We start from the raw sequence: 19,051 nt of genomic DNA on the forward strand, positions 1-19,051 counted from the left end.
TGTCTATTTTCTAATAGCTGATTAGTATCATTCGGAATTGAAACACTTTGATGAAGTGCTCCTGGCTGCTTTCCTTCTGCCGTATTTCAAAACACCAGGTACATGTAAATGTGTAAACACATATATTTAACATGTATTTACTCAGAACTGCTAATAAAAAATTAAATACATTTGCATTTTTATTATCAGTCCTTTTAAAAAAGTTATTAAGAGTACTTAGAAAAACATATTGCACTAAGAATTCCTATTTGCACTCTTTGCATAAAGGTGTAAATAAAGGCAACTAATAAGCTACCCAGACACCCTTCTGAGCAAGTGGCTAAAAGCCAATCAATATTATGAGTTAATCCTCCCTGGATGCTCATTCAATTAAAGGTGTCAGTAATGCCTCATCTGATGTGGCCTCAATTAAATCCAACTATCTGATGGTGAGAAAACACAGGGGGATACAGTAACAGCAGCAAAACCAGACAAATAGGCAGCCTCCGTGTGCCTGCTAATTACTACACCTGGTGTATATTATGGCTCATGCACTTAACGCAGCACGAGGTGGCTTTAATTTCTGCTATATTCGTGTGTGTGTGTGTGTGTGTGTGTGTGTGTGTGTGTGTGTATGGGGTGCATTGATGGTGGATGGGGGTTTTCATCTGAATGGCAGTAAAAACAATAAACATTTGGACCTTTTATTTTTAAAAACTCTGATGTCAATAAGTAATCTTTGTCATACAAAGGGCCTTTGATCCAGTTTTAAGGAATTCTGGGAAACTGGGTAGAAATGAGAAACAATGAGAAACATCAACCAAAACATCCCATAAGCTAGTTATGAAGAAGTCCTGGGAAAAGGAAATGAACCTAATTTCAGAGTACCAAGCTTTAGTTTTCAATTACACAGTTTTTTTTAAATAATATTCACCAAAGTCAATTTATATATACTCTGAGAAAGTCAGAGTATAACATACATCATAAATTCTTACTGTGAGGAAGTTGATACATATTTTTGAGCTTAACAGCTCATACTGTAAATACAATGTCTCAAATTGAATAATTCCAATGTTTATGCCCTTTAAAAAAACACTGAAAAATCTCTAATGTGTAGGAAGAATGTCTTGTTTACATAGTGACTCTAGTGGGCCAACACTTAGCCACAAGGCAAGGACAAGCCACTTTCCACAGAAAGCTGCAGACACCACATCAAGAACTGTCCTCCGCCCTCTTGCATCAGGCTGTCCCTCCTGCCTGTTCCCACCCAGTCCATCCTGACTTAAGCTCCCAATGCAGGCAAGTAGCAGGAAACTAAACTCTCTTGGAAATGCCATCAGATCCTTGGCTAGTAAGTATGGGATCGGAGAACCAGAAACAGGGAAAAGCATGGCCAGCTTGGGTGAGTCTATGTTGATGGCAACCCCTGCAGATGAGCAGGACAACTGGTAAAAAAGGGATAAGAGAAGCAGACCCTCCCTGGGTGCCCCTGGGAGCCCACTCTCAGGCAGAAGTAGGAAACCGCTAGCCAAATTTCGTTCAGTTTTCCCAGATTAAGTGTACGCTTGTTGACATCTCTGGTTTCTTTCTAACACACTTTTCTTCCCAACCCATGTAGCTGTAAGATGAAAAACACGATTTGCACAAGTCTGAAAGGAATTCAGGTTTTCAATTCAGTGGATAAAGATAATGGGAAAGACAGCCTCCCATCCTGACGTGAGCATGTGCCTTCCCAGCCGTCCCACCCTCGGGACAGTAAAAGCTGTTCTGCCTCGATGAACCAGCAATCCTTCTGCCAGGGAGGGAGGCATGGCAGCAGGGACTCCCGCACTGCCCCAGTGACCAAGGCTGTGCAGTGACCCAGGTGGAAAGTCACTGGAGCAGCAGAGGTGCTTCCATTAGCCAGCTCCATAGCAGCCCGAGTCTCACAGACAAGCTATTACTAAAACTAATTCCCAACCTCAAACATAAATCATTCTTACTATTTTTATGGCATTATCTTCCATTGTCTGGCTAACTGTTCGCTTTTTGTGTAGTCTTCTGCTCACTGAAGTTACCCTTTATGTTCATCTAAATCTGATTTCATCTTTTTAAAAACACTTGGACAAGAGGATGCAAACAACTTTTTCAAATGCTTGTAGTTAATTACAATGGTCAATTCATGTGACTAGAAAAAGAAGGTAGAAAAGGCTGGAAAGAAGAAAGAAGATGATGAAGAGGGCAAAAGGGAAAAAAGACACAAAGAAGAGAAAGAACAAAAGAGCCACAGGTAGAGAAGGCCACATCTCTATCTCTTGCCCTCTTGGGTACTACTCCTTCCTCACCAGTATCTGTCAAAATTCTGCCACTTCTAAGGCACACCACATGGAATCAGACTCTACTTCAAATTATCCATTATATTTACGGAAACAGATTTTGTATTTCCTATTCGTAATTTAAAACAGTAATGAGCAACTTATTTTATTGAGGGACAATTCAAGAAAAAAATATAATACCTATGGTCTGTTCTTTAAATAAATTATTTTTATCATGCAATTCGATATTTGTTCATTATGCTGAGTTTTTTGTTTAATCATTGAAGAATGTCCCCCCTGAAATTTCAGGAATTATAAAAGAAGAAAGGCCACAGTATTTTGCAGCTCGAGTCCATTTCCCTACTCCTGATTCTGGGCTGGCCTCTGACTTGCCCTGACAAAGAGAATGTGGTATAAATGATGTGTGAGTTCCAAAGCAAGCCCCCAGAAGTCTTCTGGAAGTATCTTCCTGGAACAGTGCTCCCCATGGGAGCTAACTTCCTTCCTTGAGGATGAAAGACCCCATGGAAAGAGAGGTCCAGCCACCTCAGCCTACCCCACAGCAGCATGTCAGGGAGCCAGGATGAGCAGAGCACAAGAAATGCTCATTTAACCCTCAGAATCACGAGACATATAAATCACTTTTTTTATGCCACTAAACTTTGGGTGGTGTGGTATATACCAAACCATCATTTTTTTTCTCCGAGGTCCCAGACCCTCAGCAACAATATCTTACATATGAGGATTCGTTTTAAAATGTCCATACTGAAAAACATATTGGGATGTAAAGAATAAATACAGTAACATACCTAATCTAGCAAAGAATAGGATCAAACCAGAAAACGTATCGATCCTATGTCGGGAGTCTTTATCCTACAGTGAAGATACGTGATAACTGTAAACCTTTTCATTCTGTAACACGAAACGCGAACTGATGAAATAACTAAAGTACTGGAGCAAGGTTTGCCTTCCCAAAGACTCCAGGAGAGCATGCAGAATTTTTTGCTGGTTGTTAGCAGGTTAACAAGCACTGCATGAGAACAGGCACAGATGTGGTGGAGAATCTCAAGTGCAACAAGAGGTTGATAGGATCGCCAAGCATGGTCTCGAAGAAGCAAGGAATGAGAAGAGTGAGCGCAGCACTTACCACTTGCATGGCGGAACCTCGGGGAGGGTGAGGCTCTAGGAGGAGCTGAGAAGGCGTCTGTCCAAAACTTCGGATTTGAGCTTCAACAGCCTGGAAAAGGCATGGGCAAGTTTGAGGGTTAAGAGGTGTGAATTACAGGCAATAGAACCGCAACTGTCACCTGAAAATGTCACTCCATCCTTCTGGCTTGTTTCATGTTGAAATTCAACCTTGCGTTTTCAGAATGGGGCTAAGCACCTGGCAAGGGCACCGAGGGTGAGGTCATCCTTTAGTACCGGGGAAGCTGTTCCTATAAAACCCTGCAAAACTTTCTCATCTTGCTCAGTGATATGAAACAGAAACCAGCTATTACAATCAGAAATTGTCCTTTTTGGCTCCATTTCTGTTTTCTTGCATTTTTTTCCTGCTTGCATCATCCCTGATGACTAAAGCTAATCTTTTACAGGTATAGAGAAAACCCATTGCTGCTTTGATTCTAGGCTCCATTTCATCCTGAGAAGGAGAAGGGAGGAAAAAAGAAATATAGCACCTGTGAAAATGGCTTGATGCTATTACTTTTGCCATAGGAAGAGCATTATTGTTGACAGTCTCTTTGAACCTAGGTGGCTAAACAACAAAGTAAAAGCCATATGTTGCATCCAAGCATGAGAAAGTTAAACCAAGGACTAACTAAACATAAGAAACATGTGTGTGTGTGCCCTTTTAGAAAGATGTGTGCATGCACCCTTTGCACGGCACTCCCCTCCCGTGGCTCTTGCTGTACGCCCAGCACAGATGCTCACTTTCCAACCACCAGTCACTCCCTCATCATGGGAAACTACTAAATGCCTGATGCTGTCACTAGCTGTAATTATTTGTTTACTTGTTTATGTTTGTCACCTCCCACTAAAATACGAGATCCATGAAAGCGAGGCCCTTATCTATCTTCTTCATTGTCGGATCCCTAAATTGGCTGAATGGATAATGCTACACTACGTGTGAGGGAAGAGAAGGAAGCAAAGATATACACAGACTACCTGTACACCTCCACAACAGTCAGTATTCTTAACTTCCAGACCAATGGGATAAAGAAAATCTCTCAAGCTTGTAAGTGAATATATGCTCATCCTGTTGTTTTTTTTTAATCCCTAAGAAAACAGGTCTTACATTTTCATATGCTCTGCAGGACTGTAGACGATGAAAAGAATCATAAACAAGAAAATATAATTATTATCCAGTATTACTTTCCTTTTTAATTTGACGAGGATACCACCAGCAGTCCTTTACAATGACCTTGTAAGAAACAATGATAGCAATTCATTCATTTAAGCATTCAATGATCATCAACCACGTACATGGCAGTATAAGGTCTCCAGGTTTGAAGAATGGGTTCCTAATGTGGGAAGCAGGGCAAATGTTCTTGGGTGCTTGAATCGGTTCAAGGAACGCTCTATGACTGGCGTAGGCAGAAAAGACTGGAAAGCACCTGTGTGAAAGCTGAGGGAGATGGTGGAAGCAGCATGGGTTCTGAAGTCACACTATGTTCAAATCCTGAATGCGTACCACTCATCAGCAGTGTGACCTCAGGTAAATTATTTAACCTAAGTTTCCATTTTCTCTCCTATAAAATGTGGATAATAATAGTACTCACTTCATAGTGTTACATTAAGTTTTAAATGATATATAGGTAAAAAACATAGCAAAGTGTACAGATTAGACCCTCAATATGCACTCAACAAATATTCATCGAGCACTGGGAACAACAATAATATTTATTCAGTACTTACTATTTGCCAGGAGTTTTTCTGAGTGAGTTACTATCGAGTATCATTTCATCTTTAAACTGTATGATGTGAATACTTCACTACAACCATTTTATCGATAAGGAAAACAATGCACGAAGAACTTAAGGGTCTTGTTCAAGGTCACATATATTTAAATGGCAGACTCAAAATTGGCACCTGGGCAGCTTGATTCTAGAGCTCATGCTCTTAGTCAATGAAGCGATCCTTCCTCCTTATCTGTTAGGGACCACGCCAGGGCCCAGGGATCACTGAGCACACAACATGACCTTACAATCAAATCAATGCGTTAATAAGGTATCTCTATTCATCATCACCACCATTATTACAATGAAGAGTATGTTCTGACATAATTAGTTGAGCAGCACAACTAGGCAAGGGTAGGTTTTATATAGTGGGAGATAAGGCTGGGTCTAGACTTTAGAAACAAGAAAAGGAGCTAACAGCAAGTGACGAATAGAGACTAGGAACATTTCAGAACTGCATTTCAGAAAATATGTTTGATAGGGTGAAATCAATGTATGGCCAACATCAAGGACAATCTTGAGGTTGAGGAAGAAAAAAATATCACAAACTGGCAATCTGAAGCCTAAAAGTGGTCACAAAGAAGGAAGTGGGAGCACTGCTGTTTTATGGTGCAAAATGTATGGGCCGAGTTTATGAATGTGAACCCTAAGTGTCTTTCCAGAACAGTTACAGAGCTAGTGCCTTTGCCCTTGACTGCTGCTTTCGGTGGCTCTGGCCCAACAACCTACATGTCTTTTCCCCATAAAAGGAAGGGGGAGGGGGAACAGATAGCTTTCACACTTGGCTTGTGGAGTCAGATGGTTCTGAGGGCAAATCGTGGCTTTGCCATCTATCTGCTGTATGCTTTTGGACAAGTAGCTTAATCTCTGTTTTGCCATCTCTAAAACAGAGATAATAATAATGCCTGGCTCACAGAATCATTTGGACAATTAAATAAAATAATACATATAAAGTACTTAGCACAGTACCTAGAACATACAAGGCACTAAATAAACCGCTATGCTATTATTAGCTGTGGGGCTCAGTGTGATCCCCAGTTACACTGCTAAAATAGGGAAGAAATGCTTCCGGAGTTTATGATGATAATGACGAACACATTATTTGAGAAAACTGAAATCTGGCTCCGGGTTTCAAAATATACTGCAGAGCTAAGCACCCAGAGACAGATCTCTTTGGAGGTTCAGAGAGCAGTCCAAAACATAAGGAACTGTATACCTCAATCCCGAGGAAGCTGTGGTATTTGGAAAAAAAGGATGAATATGTGAACCATGCCCTCAGGAAAAAATCAACAGATTGTAGAGACTGATGACTCTGAGCAAGGAAGAGAAGAAAAACAGACAAAACTAATTCTTTTCTTTTGAATTTGCATTATTTTAGAGAGTACCGTCTTTCCCCGAAAATAAGACCTAACCGGAAAATAAATCCTCGCATGATTTTTCAGGATGACATCCACTGAATGTAAGCCCTAATGCGTGTTTTAGAGCAAAAATTAATATAAGACCCGGTCTTATTTTCGGGGACATACGGTAGGAAAGCAATGAATGGAAATACAAGTGTCTGTTAGGGGGAACTAGTTTGGTAGGAGGACAGCACGTCTTCTGTCAGACGTGGAATCTGAAGTGGCAGTGGCAGCCTTCTGTCCAATGCACACAAGAAAGCCCCACATTGGCTCTGAGATGCAAGACCCGGGTGTCGTTCCTGCAAGAGGAGTTTAAGTCAATGGTGTTTGAGCTTTCCCTCTCACTGTGTATGTGTGTGTATTTTTAAGCAGCAGAAATGACTTCCTTTTTCAAATGAAATCTTACGTGAAACTCCAATATACAAAAAAGTAGAGAGAAGGCTCTTCTACTTTAAAGGTGGGTAAAGCCATCCTTTAATAACTTTCTGCTGCAGCTCCTGAGACAATTCTGAGAAATCTTAGGGCTCTGGAGCACGGCTTGAAACTTGCTGGTTAAGCTCCAGGAAGAAATTACCTGAGACTCACACAAAAGGCCCTAGAGCTGAACCTTAGGAAACACTCATATTTAGGGTATGATATGAAGAACTAATGAAGACAAAGGAAGGGGAGATAGAGATAGGGGAGCGGGACAGGGTAATATGGAAACCATAAGATGCGAGTTCCAAAGAGAGAGTGTTCAGTGATGCCAACTACTAGAGAGAAACTATGAATGATGACATTATTGCATAGAGATATTGTAGACATAAATTTAATGAAACTGCTACATATCCTACTTTGCACTTAACATTGTTTTGAAATGAAAAAGGTATGGATGATGAGAAACTTTCAAAAATACCAATCTCCTCTTTGTAACACTTAAAAAGTGTTAACATTTTAACAGGATTTGCACATTACTGACCTCTTTGAGGAAAAGCCTTTCTCAAGTCATGTAATATAGAGGTCTGATTATTCTGCCTCAATGACAAAGCAAAAGCTGTATTATCCCACACAGATTACATAATTATTTTCTTTCCAAGTCCGCAAGACATCTATGAAGATTACAGAATTCTTAGACACAAATGCTTTATTTCTTGACTAAGCTTTGAGTGGTTGGTGATAAAAATACACTAAAAAGGGATTTTTCAAGTGTGAAATGTGTGGAATAAGATTTAAGGCAATGACTATAATCTCAAATCCTTATAGTCAAACTTTATGTCATCAACTGGTAATTCTAGATCCTTCTAGTTTCTAAAACTCACTTGCCATTTTTTATCCGGCTTGCCCTCTGAAGCAATTTACACTGCTAATCACATCCCAGTTTCTTCACATTCTTTCTTCTGTGGCTTCCATGGCTTTAAACTAACATGGTTCTCCTTTATGCTACCCCATTATTCTCTGTCTTTTGCTGACTTTAATTTTTTCTCATCCATAAATGAACTCATCACTGCAAGTTCTCTTTTAGCGCTCCAGGTTTTGCAATCTAAACTTTCTGCCCTAGAAAATTTTTTCTACTGTCGTAACTTCAAACCTTAGTTCTATTTGCACGATTTCCCAATCTAAAACCAGATGACTGTCAATTTCTATGACATGCCTGCTGATACTTTTGCCTGATGGCCACCTACGTACACACTATGTGCATGTCTCAGCACACCTAAAATTAACGTATCTAAAACCTGGAAAAATTAATTTTACCCTACCATTCCTCAGTCAAGGGTTCGATTCCTATTTTCATTTTTTTAATGCTCAGAATCTTACTGACATTTTAAAATTTTACCTCTTTCTTTCATATCTAATCAAGACCCAGTCATTTCTTTTATATAGTTTCTCATATTCATCACTCCTTCCCGAATCTAGGTTCCTTATAATTTTAGGTATTGAGTATTTCAACAGTCTCTTTACTGTTTTTCTCCATTTAGTTTCCTCCTTCAGTGCAAACTTAATTTCCCCAATCTCACCTTTATGCAATATTCCCCTGATCAAATATCTGAAATTGATCCCCAGCACTTAAAAGATAAAGGTCCAATGCCAGGCAACGAAAATCTTCCTACCTCTCTAACTTCATTCCCTCATCCAACTCCCTAATGCTGTGGTTCCTTCTCAGTGCAAGGAAGGCTGACTTTCTTCCACAAACATAACCAGCCATTGCTGACTTACATTATCTCTCATGCCACTGCCCTTCCTGTAATGGTTACCATCATCTTTAATTTTCTAAGCCCTGCTCTTCTCTAGAAAACCCTGGAGTTCTACCTTGTTGGTGCAATATTGCCCAAAGGTTACAGCCTGTCCATACTGCTGATTACACACTTGATTCAGGCTTCCTTATAACATTACCTTTTAAAAGATTATTAGTCTGTCTCTGTAACTATGAAGTCGGACAATTAAGTTCTCAAACTCATCCTAGAAACTGCTACATACCTCATTGCTGAATATCGCTATGGTCACCTTCAAAGTACTCCCCTTGGGAAGCTATGCACCTATGCCAGCACTTAACACTTCAAAGCAATTCAGGAACTCTTTCTGGAATGGCCCTCAGATTCTGGAATGGCCATCAGAGCTGTCCTTGTATTACCCTTGATGTTTGGAATGTCATCAATATTTCCTTTACCTTTGGTAAAGAAAGAAGTCACTGGGGGCCAGATCAGGTGAGTAGGGAGGGTGTTCCAACACAGTTATTTGTTTACTGGCTAAAAACTCCCTCACAGACAGTGCTGTGTGAGCTGGTGCATTGTCGTGATGCAAGAGCCATGAATTGTTGGCGAAAAGTTCAGGTTGTCTTTCTCACGCAGCCTTTTCAGCACTTCCAAAGAGTAAACTTGGTTAACTGTCCAGTTAGTACAAATTCATAATGAATAATCCCTCTGATATTAAAAAGGTTAGCAATATCGTTGCAACAAGTTCGCAAACTTAATTGTCAGACCTCATATAACACAGGGTCAGAATAACACACAGGTGTGTTAACACAGCAGGTAGAGCAGTCAGTACCTTGCATGTAATACTCATACAACCAAGACTTTTATCTAGGGACTATTATGTAGCAAGCTCGAGCAGACCCTTATGCCTTATCTAGGTTGATACTGGGATAAAAACCAAGCTTGAGAGACAAGCACAGTTCTTGAGGGCAAAATGGGGGCATGGGAGACAATAGGAAGCGATAAGTGAAGGCTGATATCTGCCATTACAAAGAGACTGAAAGAGTCAGGGAAGCTCCGAAAGGTGTCCCTGAAGCCAGTAATTCTCATTTCTTCAATACCCAACACACCTGAGGGATATGACAACACTCCAGTGTCTCACCAAAGCAGTGAGTCTTATGGGCCAAGTCAGAAATCCTGGGGGAATATGTGTGATTTGAAATGCCCCTTAACTTTGTGTATCACTCTTCTTCACTTTTCTGTTTAGCACTGTGTATAGAGCAACAGAGAATTTAGAGGCCTAAGGAAGTTTTGAAATCACAGGAAACACAGAGGCATAAGGTTTAGGAAGGTGGACTGGTACCGTGTTTCCCCCAAAATAAGACCTAGCCGGACCATCAGCTCTAATGGGTCTTTTGGAGCAAAAATTAACGTAAGACCCGCTCTTATAGTAAAATAAGACCCGGTCTTATATCATATAAGACCGGGTCTTATGTTAATTCTTCCTCCAAAAGATGCATTACAACTGATGGTCCGACTAGGCCTTATTTTCAGGGAAACATAGCTAATAGGGCAGTTTAATGAACGCTACCAAGTGCCTAACATGGTTTCACACACTCTCCTTTACTTAGAGAGTTTTAGTCCCAGATGATATCTTTTGAAAATTTGTTTATGTTAAATATTTATTATGGAATAGGATAATGAATTCCCATGTACCCATGAGTTAACTTCAATAATTATTAACACATTTGGCCTTCAGTTATCTTACAGCGGCTCAGCCGAGGCAATGTGCTAGAAATACTCACTGAAAAATAAGAGACTGTTCCCGCTTTTAAGCAGTTTATTTATTTATATTTTCACCTCTACTGAATTTACACTGAGAACACAATTTCCTACAATGACCAAAGATTATAAACATTAGCTAGCAGCCTTCATCTTTCTTTGGAGGGGGGTAAACAACTGGATTTGAAAGGAGACGGTGAATGGTAAGGTTGCAAATTTGATTGCGTGACTTCTCTATTAAAAATCTTTCCATCTAAATTCCCTCTCATGGGGGCCCAGCAGCAAGGGGTCAAGAATGCAAACTAGTATCAGACTGCCTCAGTTCAAATCTTAGCCCTGTCACATATATGCTGAGTGACCATGGGCAAGTTACTTAACCTCCTATGCTTTAGTTTTCTCATCTAAAAATGGTGATTATTAGAGGGGGTATTTCATCAGGTTGTTGTGAAGATTAAATCAGATAATATAAAACACAATTCTTGACACATAAAAAGCCATCAGTGTCTGATATTATTATTACAGCATATATAGATAGATAGATAGATAGATAGATATACAGATATGAAGATATAGATATAGATATACACAAGACTGAACCTAGTACCTGGCTAGGATTCAGGATGCGTTTAATAAATGTTACCACCTATCACAATAGTAGCCTAGCTCCTTCCAGTCTCATTCCACCACTGTCCCTCTCACTCTACAATGTGAGATGTAATGCGTCCCACTGCCTTTTTCTATACTGTTCTTTTCCTATTCCCTTTCTCTGTGTGGTTGCCTCCTTCACATTCTTTGAGTCTCAGCTCAGGTACCTCTCTGTCCTGTGGGAAATCTCTTCCCTGATCTCATCCAGACTGTTGCTGTCCCACCCTGCTGCTCTTAGAGTGATGTGCAGACTCACACTACCTACTTATCTAGTATTCTAAATACTGCTTTAATTCTTCCTATCGATTAGTCTGGGAGTCTCCCTGAGATCAGCGACTGCCAAGTATTTCTGTGCTTCTAGGGGCTTGACACACAGTAAGTGCTCAATACATATTTCCTGAACGAATGAATGGCTGTCCAAATCAACATAATTCAGCAGGGATGCAGCTAAGATACACTTCAACTATTACAGAGCAGCCCAGCATTGAATAAAACATTGTATTAAACATTCCTACTAAAAACCTTACTTTATTATTTCACATTCTTATTCATCAATTCCCAATTATTTCTGCAAATAGCCTGTTACTACTTTCTATAATAAAACCTGAATTCGGCAAGCAGCATTCCAGATGTTAAAATACATAGCAATAAAAAAGACTATGCAAATACCTTGCGACATTCCAGTAAAACCACATATTTATATTTTATAAACAGCATCTCAAATATTACCTAGAGAATTTATTAATGGATTTCCAAATGGAAATATTATGAAAAGATTTTCAACAAGTTGTGTATTCTATTGTTTTCTGTGCCAAGTATTGCATACTTGCATGATTTTATGGCTATATATAGAGAAAGAGACAGCATATATATATAGAGAGAATATAGACACACACACACACTAGATATAATGAAAGGAAGAAATAAAAGTAATAGAAAGTAGACTTGGCTCCGTGACAATGTAGTATTTGGCTTCAATTTAACAATGACAATTTTAGTCTCTCTGAACTAGTCTTTTTAATCTAACAGAGGAAACAAGTTAACTCAATGCAACACTTAGTAACCAACAATAAAGTTGTAAAATTTTATTTTAAGATGGATTTCGGGGAGAAGTGACTTAAACATATGGATGCAATTAAAATAAACACATATGTACACTGCTTTTTTTTTAAGCACACAACTCTGAAATTGCATTTTATCCCCTATATATTTACATCTAAAAGCACTATAAAATAGGGATAAACTAAAAAATAATAATGAAAATTTTCTGACATTACCAAAATTAAATTCTAGAAAGCTGTCTTAAGATTCTAGAGAAACTCTTTACCAAGAAATGTTTAAAAATCCAAACAAGACTTCATATTTTGGATTTCTGAATCAATTCACTTTTCAATATTAGAAAGAGTCACATTAAGACCATCAGTGATTCTGTTATATGTATCATTACTTGTGCCAGTTTTCCTCTTGCCCTTCACACATTTGAACTTAAGTTGGAAAGCAACTTGCTGGATATTTGACAGGTTTCCACTCAAAGTTTACTAACCAACTGTCTAGTTGAATAGCCTCAGTGCCCTTTGGGGCCACTGTTAAATCTAGCTTTGGTATCAGCAAATTAAAAACGTATACTACTCAAATGACTACTTCATCATACTATATGTGTAAGCTTGTACCAGACTCTCTCTTAACCTAAGAAACATAATACAGAGTTACTTTTTAGTAGTCAGAACAACAAAAGCACAACATTTTTTTAAAAAGCATAATAAACCTAACTCAAATTACTTAAAAGGAATCATTTAAAATTAAAATGTAAGTATTCAAAGTGCCCTAGAAACAAGATATATAGAATTCAAACTTTTAAAGCATAAATGTAAATGATAAATAGCCTATCAGAAAAAAAAATGTCATGGATATACTAGCATATGGAATATTTAAAACTCGATCAGATAAATATTCAAAATATAGACCAGATGATATTTAATCAGTAAAATATGCAAAATAATCCACATAAAAGAAGGATATGGTTAAGAAATAAGTTAAACTGCATGGAATTCTACGTAAATTTGGACTTGAAATACATTTTTTAATTTTGAGAAATTAGACATAAAGACAAACAAGAATTTAGTTAAGGGTCAAATTTTTGTGTTTTCAAATAAAGATTGAGATATTGATTCCACTTATGCAAATTCTCATAAGGAAAGAATCAGATGAATGAAAAAAGATTTAAATACAAAGATGGTTAATATAGCACTCTATAACTAAAATTAGGAGAAAAACTACTTAACCTATGATAATGGAATACTAGTCAACCATTAAAATGTGTGAGTTGAGTTGAACATATCTGACATGGAAACTGGTCTATAATATATGGATGAAAGAAAAATTCCTAATTATGAAAGAATAGAGTATGATCTCATTTAAGTAAGAATAAATTTAAAAATATAAACACACATATATTTACATGTGGTATGTGAGTACACACATACACATACATGAATACACACATGTAAAATCTGGTAGGGTATGTACCAAACTATTATCAACTGTATCTTTGGTGAGGGGTGGATAAAAAGATTGGCAGAATAAAAATTAATACTTTTTTCACTTTTATACTGTTTGACCTCTTACACAAAGAGTGCATTACTTTAAAAATAAAGAATAACATTTTTTTTTCCATTTTGAAGAAAATCTAAAACTAAAAAACTAGAAAAACCCATTAATATTTGATATACTTTATGGAGTTTAACTTTTTCATTTACACGGCAGCCAGAAGTATTTTGTAACCATCTAGGAACAACTCTAATTGATAAATTGGTCAAAAACTGTGAAATCAGTAGATCTTGCTACAAAGTTCATTTTATTTTGCACTTATTTTCTTATTCATTTCTATCTGATTTCAAGGAGCCATTAGTTTTAGCAATATTTTATCATCATTTAGTATTAATTAAATATTTAGAGAGGTATGTAACTTTTATAAGTATATGTGTTTCACAACGAATCAGGTATCTGGAGACATATGTATGCCATGAGGGTAGGGAGTATTGATAGAGCAAAGAGAAAGAACAGCTTGCTAAATAAAGTAGACCATTAAAAAAAAGAAGAATACAGTGATAAGAATTCAGGGGAAAGGGAAAATTAGGGAAGGAGCATTTTTACTTACACATCTACTCGATAGCATTATGAACGCCACTAAGGTAAAACAAACTGATTAAAATTTTGAAAACATTCATAGATTTCCCGGTAGTGCCTTTAACTGAGCTTATACATTCCAGGCATATTGAATTGAGGCCCAGTCCGGCCTCACTACAATCTCCACTTCTTGTAGCTGTCCATCCACTGCAGCATAATCCCAGCTGCCAATCTGAAAGAAACCAGCTAGTCACAGCAGACACAACCAACAGAAACAAATGTCACTCAATAATGTTCAGCGGCAGTGTGTTCATGGATAATTTCAAACAGTATCTCTGTCTAGAACACTGATGTGCTCATTCAAAACACCTCCATCTCCAGCTACTGGAAATGAGTAGATAAAGCAGCCTGCCTAGAAAAATAAGTGGAATGTTGCTTCAAAGAGCTTTCCAATGCTAAGAGGCACACGTAGGCAAACGCAGGCAAACGCAGTGGAAAGTTCTTAAAGAAAAAAAAGAAACTCAAAGGACTTAATTTACTGAGTCCAGCAGTTTAAATTATTTCTCAAAACAGACAAATATGCTGAAATGCTGTCTTAGAAAGCAGCAGTCATTTGGTCGTTCATTCGGTAAGAATCATTTAACCTATTTTCTCAAAATTTGTAAGCATCCACTGGGTAAGAACACTGAAATGAAGTACACTGAGAAATTAGTTGGCACGATACTTGATCTGAAGGAATGGAGAACCTGAAAGACAACACACACAAACACACACACTCTAATTACACAGTACTGGCAGGGATAGAGAGAGGCAAGACAAATTTACTGTTACAACCTAAGTTTAATACTACTTAACGTTTGAAAAAACGACACTTGACTCAAGTGTTTCCCAAATACTAATAGAATTTCAGTTGCCTCTTTGTACCGGTAATGAAATGTAAAAGCAGTGATTATATTCTAAGTAAACTTTCTCACCTTTGGTAGAAATAAAAGAAAACAAACTGGTTATTCTGAACATTTAGATAGCTGTCATACTTGCAAATAATCTTAGAGATTTTTCGAGTCTGTGTGATTTTTTCCTTTATCATACTCTTTTTATAAGCTTGCATTTAGTTTAAAATTTAGAGAGGAAAATTCAGTCACTTGATTTGAAATTACTTTTCTCACACTCGATTCCAAATGAAGACGGTTTCTGAAGGAAGCAGGGGCACCTGACGGAAGCCGTCAGCATAACAGAAAGGCTCAGGGTCCCTTGGGTCATGGACAGGGAGAAACAATCATAAAAAATATTAATGCTTTGCTTTATGTCCTTGGATGTATAATTTAGCTACACCTACTTAACTAAGAAGTCGGCAAGAGGCATAATAACGCGCAAAATACGAAGATTAGCTTTACTGCCAACTTTGATGTTCATTTAATTGAGTAAGGGAAAGTTTGATTGCTGTGGTTTTGATATACAAGAAAGTCTGGCATAATTTCAAGGTATTTTCTTATGTAGGTTTTCAATTAAAACTTGACTAATCCTCACCGTTTATTTGGCTTTTCACTGTACAGTTCCTGGCCTGCACTGTGTCAAATATGCCATCTGGGTAACACACTTCTGGCCAGAGATGCTTTAGCATTATTTTTGTAACACTGAATTGTGGCTGCATGAAATCTTAGCTCAATGTATTCAATACTTCTAATGTCCTCTGCTGCTACAACCATCGTTAATATCGTTGTCCCCTTGTCCCACTACTCTTAAATCTCGATGCAGTCACAACAAAGATTCCTGCCCCACCTGCTTAAAACAGGCTTACAGGCCATTCCCCCCAACTATTTAACAAATGTTAACAATGCTATAAATACCAATTGTGTTTATGCTTTCTGAAAGATTCACTGCGGCCAGTGTTCTGCAGTAGTGCTAGAGCTGAAACAAGCTGTTGACTCCCACCATGAAAGTGATTGAATTCTAAGCCAAAAATGCTTTTCCTTGGATAAGATATCTGATTTGCTACTGCTGTCATGAAACTGGGGTCATGTAAACTTAAACACACTGCTGCTTCTTTTGGAAAACAGATCTCCTCAGAGTGATTATGTGTTGCTAAGACAGTGTTTGGAAGGATAAATTTAGACGAGGGAAAACCAGCCACTGACACTAAACACAACTTAGGGAAGAATTTCAGGTTTTACTTTCATGTTCAGGCCCATTGTATATAATCCTTTAAATTGAGCAGGATCATGGCTCTCCTTCCTCTCTGCGCTACCCATTTACGTAAATAGAGCCTAGTTCCATTTTAAAAAGGAAATTAATACCTTTAATTTCTGAACTCACATAAACATACAACAATTGGATTTGCTTGAATAGTACAGGAGAAAATGACGCTTCCAGAGGAAATGTAGTGAGGACTTATGGCAAGGTACAAGATGAAAGAGCACTGGAAATTCTGTTCATATTAATGTTGTTCCTGAGTATCTTCTACCTGCAGTTTTCTTTCCGCCTTTGAAGCGCCACCCCATCTTCTAACTTGGGCTCAGCCCAGAATCTGCTCTTGAACTCCCTACACAATGGCTGCTCAGACCCTATGCTGTGTCAGTACTTTCCCTTTTGTCAAAACCGATTACCAAATCCTATGCACAGACAGTTGAATGATTGGAAAGACTATTTGAACAAAAACAAAACAAAAAAGATTTGTAACCAAATAAATTATCGCTAATGGTGGAGTTTCTAGAATTAGTAAAAAGGGATGAATTCTGTGGCAGAGGCTTTTTCTGCATATATCAAACGACATCATCATATAGGAACTACTAGAGCTGACTTTAGCATGTGATGCTGGCATCAGTTAACAAAGTCCAAATTTGGGGGTGGGGGCGTCCCACTCTTTTACTTTATACTTTTGTATTATTTGAATTTTTTAGAGTTAACATGCTTCGATAAATTTGATAAATTTATCATCAAATTGCTTGATAAATTAGTTCTTAAAGCCCATTATATAACTATTTAAGTACACACACACACAACTAAGCAGTGAATCCAGAGATCTAGAAATCATGAATCTTAGGCCAAAAGCCTTCTTGCGTTTAGAAATTGATGACAAGAACTACAACCAACAGTGACATATCTAAAATATTTTCCCTAACTGTAGAAGTGATCTTTTTGGTCCTCCTCAAATATGATGGGAAAAGTGAAGAAATAAACTTTGCTGTTAATAAATAGCTAAAAAGTGTGAAAAAATTATAGCTCACTGAGTTAAATAACAAACTAAGATTGGAGGTACTGATTTCTGAGTGAGATAAAAGTTCAGACATTGTAAATTCCTTCACCTTTATCGGTGACATGAAGATCATTATACAAAGTCACTATTCTGGCAACATTTAATGGACAGAACATTAGAAAGTAATCACAAAAGACCTCCAAAGAACCAAAAGCAAAGTCGGTATTCTTATGCTCATGTGAATGTGCATCTCATGTTCAAATTTTCAGGAAGAGACTTTTTCCCCCTCAAAAGAGAAAAAGAGTTGTCAGTTGGCATTGTCCCCTTGATTTTAAAGCAAAACAATTTTCAGGACACAGAAAGTAGCAAGTGAAAGAATCCCATGATCTCATTAACCAAAGATAATGACCATCTTTGGCTAGATGACCATGTACATATCTTGAGGTCTGTAATTCCAGACTCTTCTTTATGCATATATACGTATAAAATTTGTATTTTGTGTTTCATAACATAATCTGTTTTTCACTGTCATTTGGCAAAATACAGTTCGATGGCAATACATATAGACCTATATAGCAATAATTCTGGTGCTGTATAGCATTCCATTATATGGATTTACCAACATTTATTTAACCAGTTTTTTATTGTTAAGACATTTATGTTTTTTTAACAACTATACAATTGTACATAATTTTTTTGCATACTTACTCAGTTATTCCTTTCAGTTAAAGTTCTAAGTAAGTAAATGCATGATTATTTTAAAAAGTGATACTGATTGCTATAAAGATTCAAACTATTTTCACCCTCATCAAATATATGACAATATCTGCTTTCTAACCATCAGGAATTTTCATTATTTTTAATCTTAGATAAATTCCATAGACAAAAATGCTGTTGCATTTTAAATTGAATTTTATTAATTACTAGTAAGGATGAACAATTTTTCATGTGTGGTTTGTATTTCATCTTTTGTAAATTATCTGTTCCTGAACTTTGTTGTTTTTCTGGATGTACAAGAACTTTAGTTTTTAGGTAGCCAAATATATCAATTTTCTAAATGACTTTTGGTTTTGATATTAGACTTACAAAATGGAACTTCTCCATTTCAAGATTATAAAACTACTCAGCTATATTATCTTCGAAGTTCCATAGTTTCACATTTTATAACATATTCTTTATTCTAAATAAATACATGTATAATTCATTTGTAATTTCTTTCACTTTAAGATGTGAAGTGCGGATTTCATTTATATTCTAAACAATTAGCCAGCTGTCTTCCTATCACATGTTGAATAAGAAGGCATTTTCACAGTGACTTAAAATACCACCTTTATCATATACTTTCATATGTGAGATGCCTATTTCTGGAAGCTCCATTCTGCTCCAATGAACTTCAGTCCTTTCACGAGAACATGTTGTCTTGATTACTGCAGTTTATGTTTTTGTATCTGGTAAAGTAATCAAAACCTATTTACATTACCTTTAATTTAATTCTACCATATCTGGTTAT

At 37.3% G+C, this 19,051-nt stretch overlaps 1 protein-coding gene across 3 annotated transcripts in view; it reads right to left on the minus strand.

Moving 5' to 3' along the window:
- LRBA (LPS responsive beige-like anchor protein) overlaps window positions 1–19,051 on the minus strand; it is a 575,445-nt gene that overhangs the window by 42,172 nt on the left and 514,222 nt on the right. For all 3 annotated transcript variants that reach the window (XM_033134087.1, XM_033134086.1, XM_033134088.1), the window contains one exon: window positions 3,421–3,510. In XM_033134087.1, coding sequence (XP_032989978.1) covers window positions 3,421–3,510 — 90 coding nt within the window. The remainder of the gene's footprint in view (window positions 1–3,420; window positions 3,511–19,051) is intronic.

The sequence above is a fragment of the Rhinolophus ferrumequinum genome, chromosome 18 (genome assembly GCF_004115265.2).
Source record: "Rhinolophus ferrumequinum isolate MPI-CBG mRhiFer1 chromosome 18, mRhiFer1_v1.p, whole genome shotgun sequence".
NCBI classification, from domain to species: Eukaryota; Metazoa; Chordata; class Mammalia; order Chiroptera; family Rhinolophidae; genus Rhinolophus; species Rhinolophus ferrumequinum.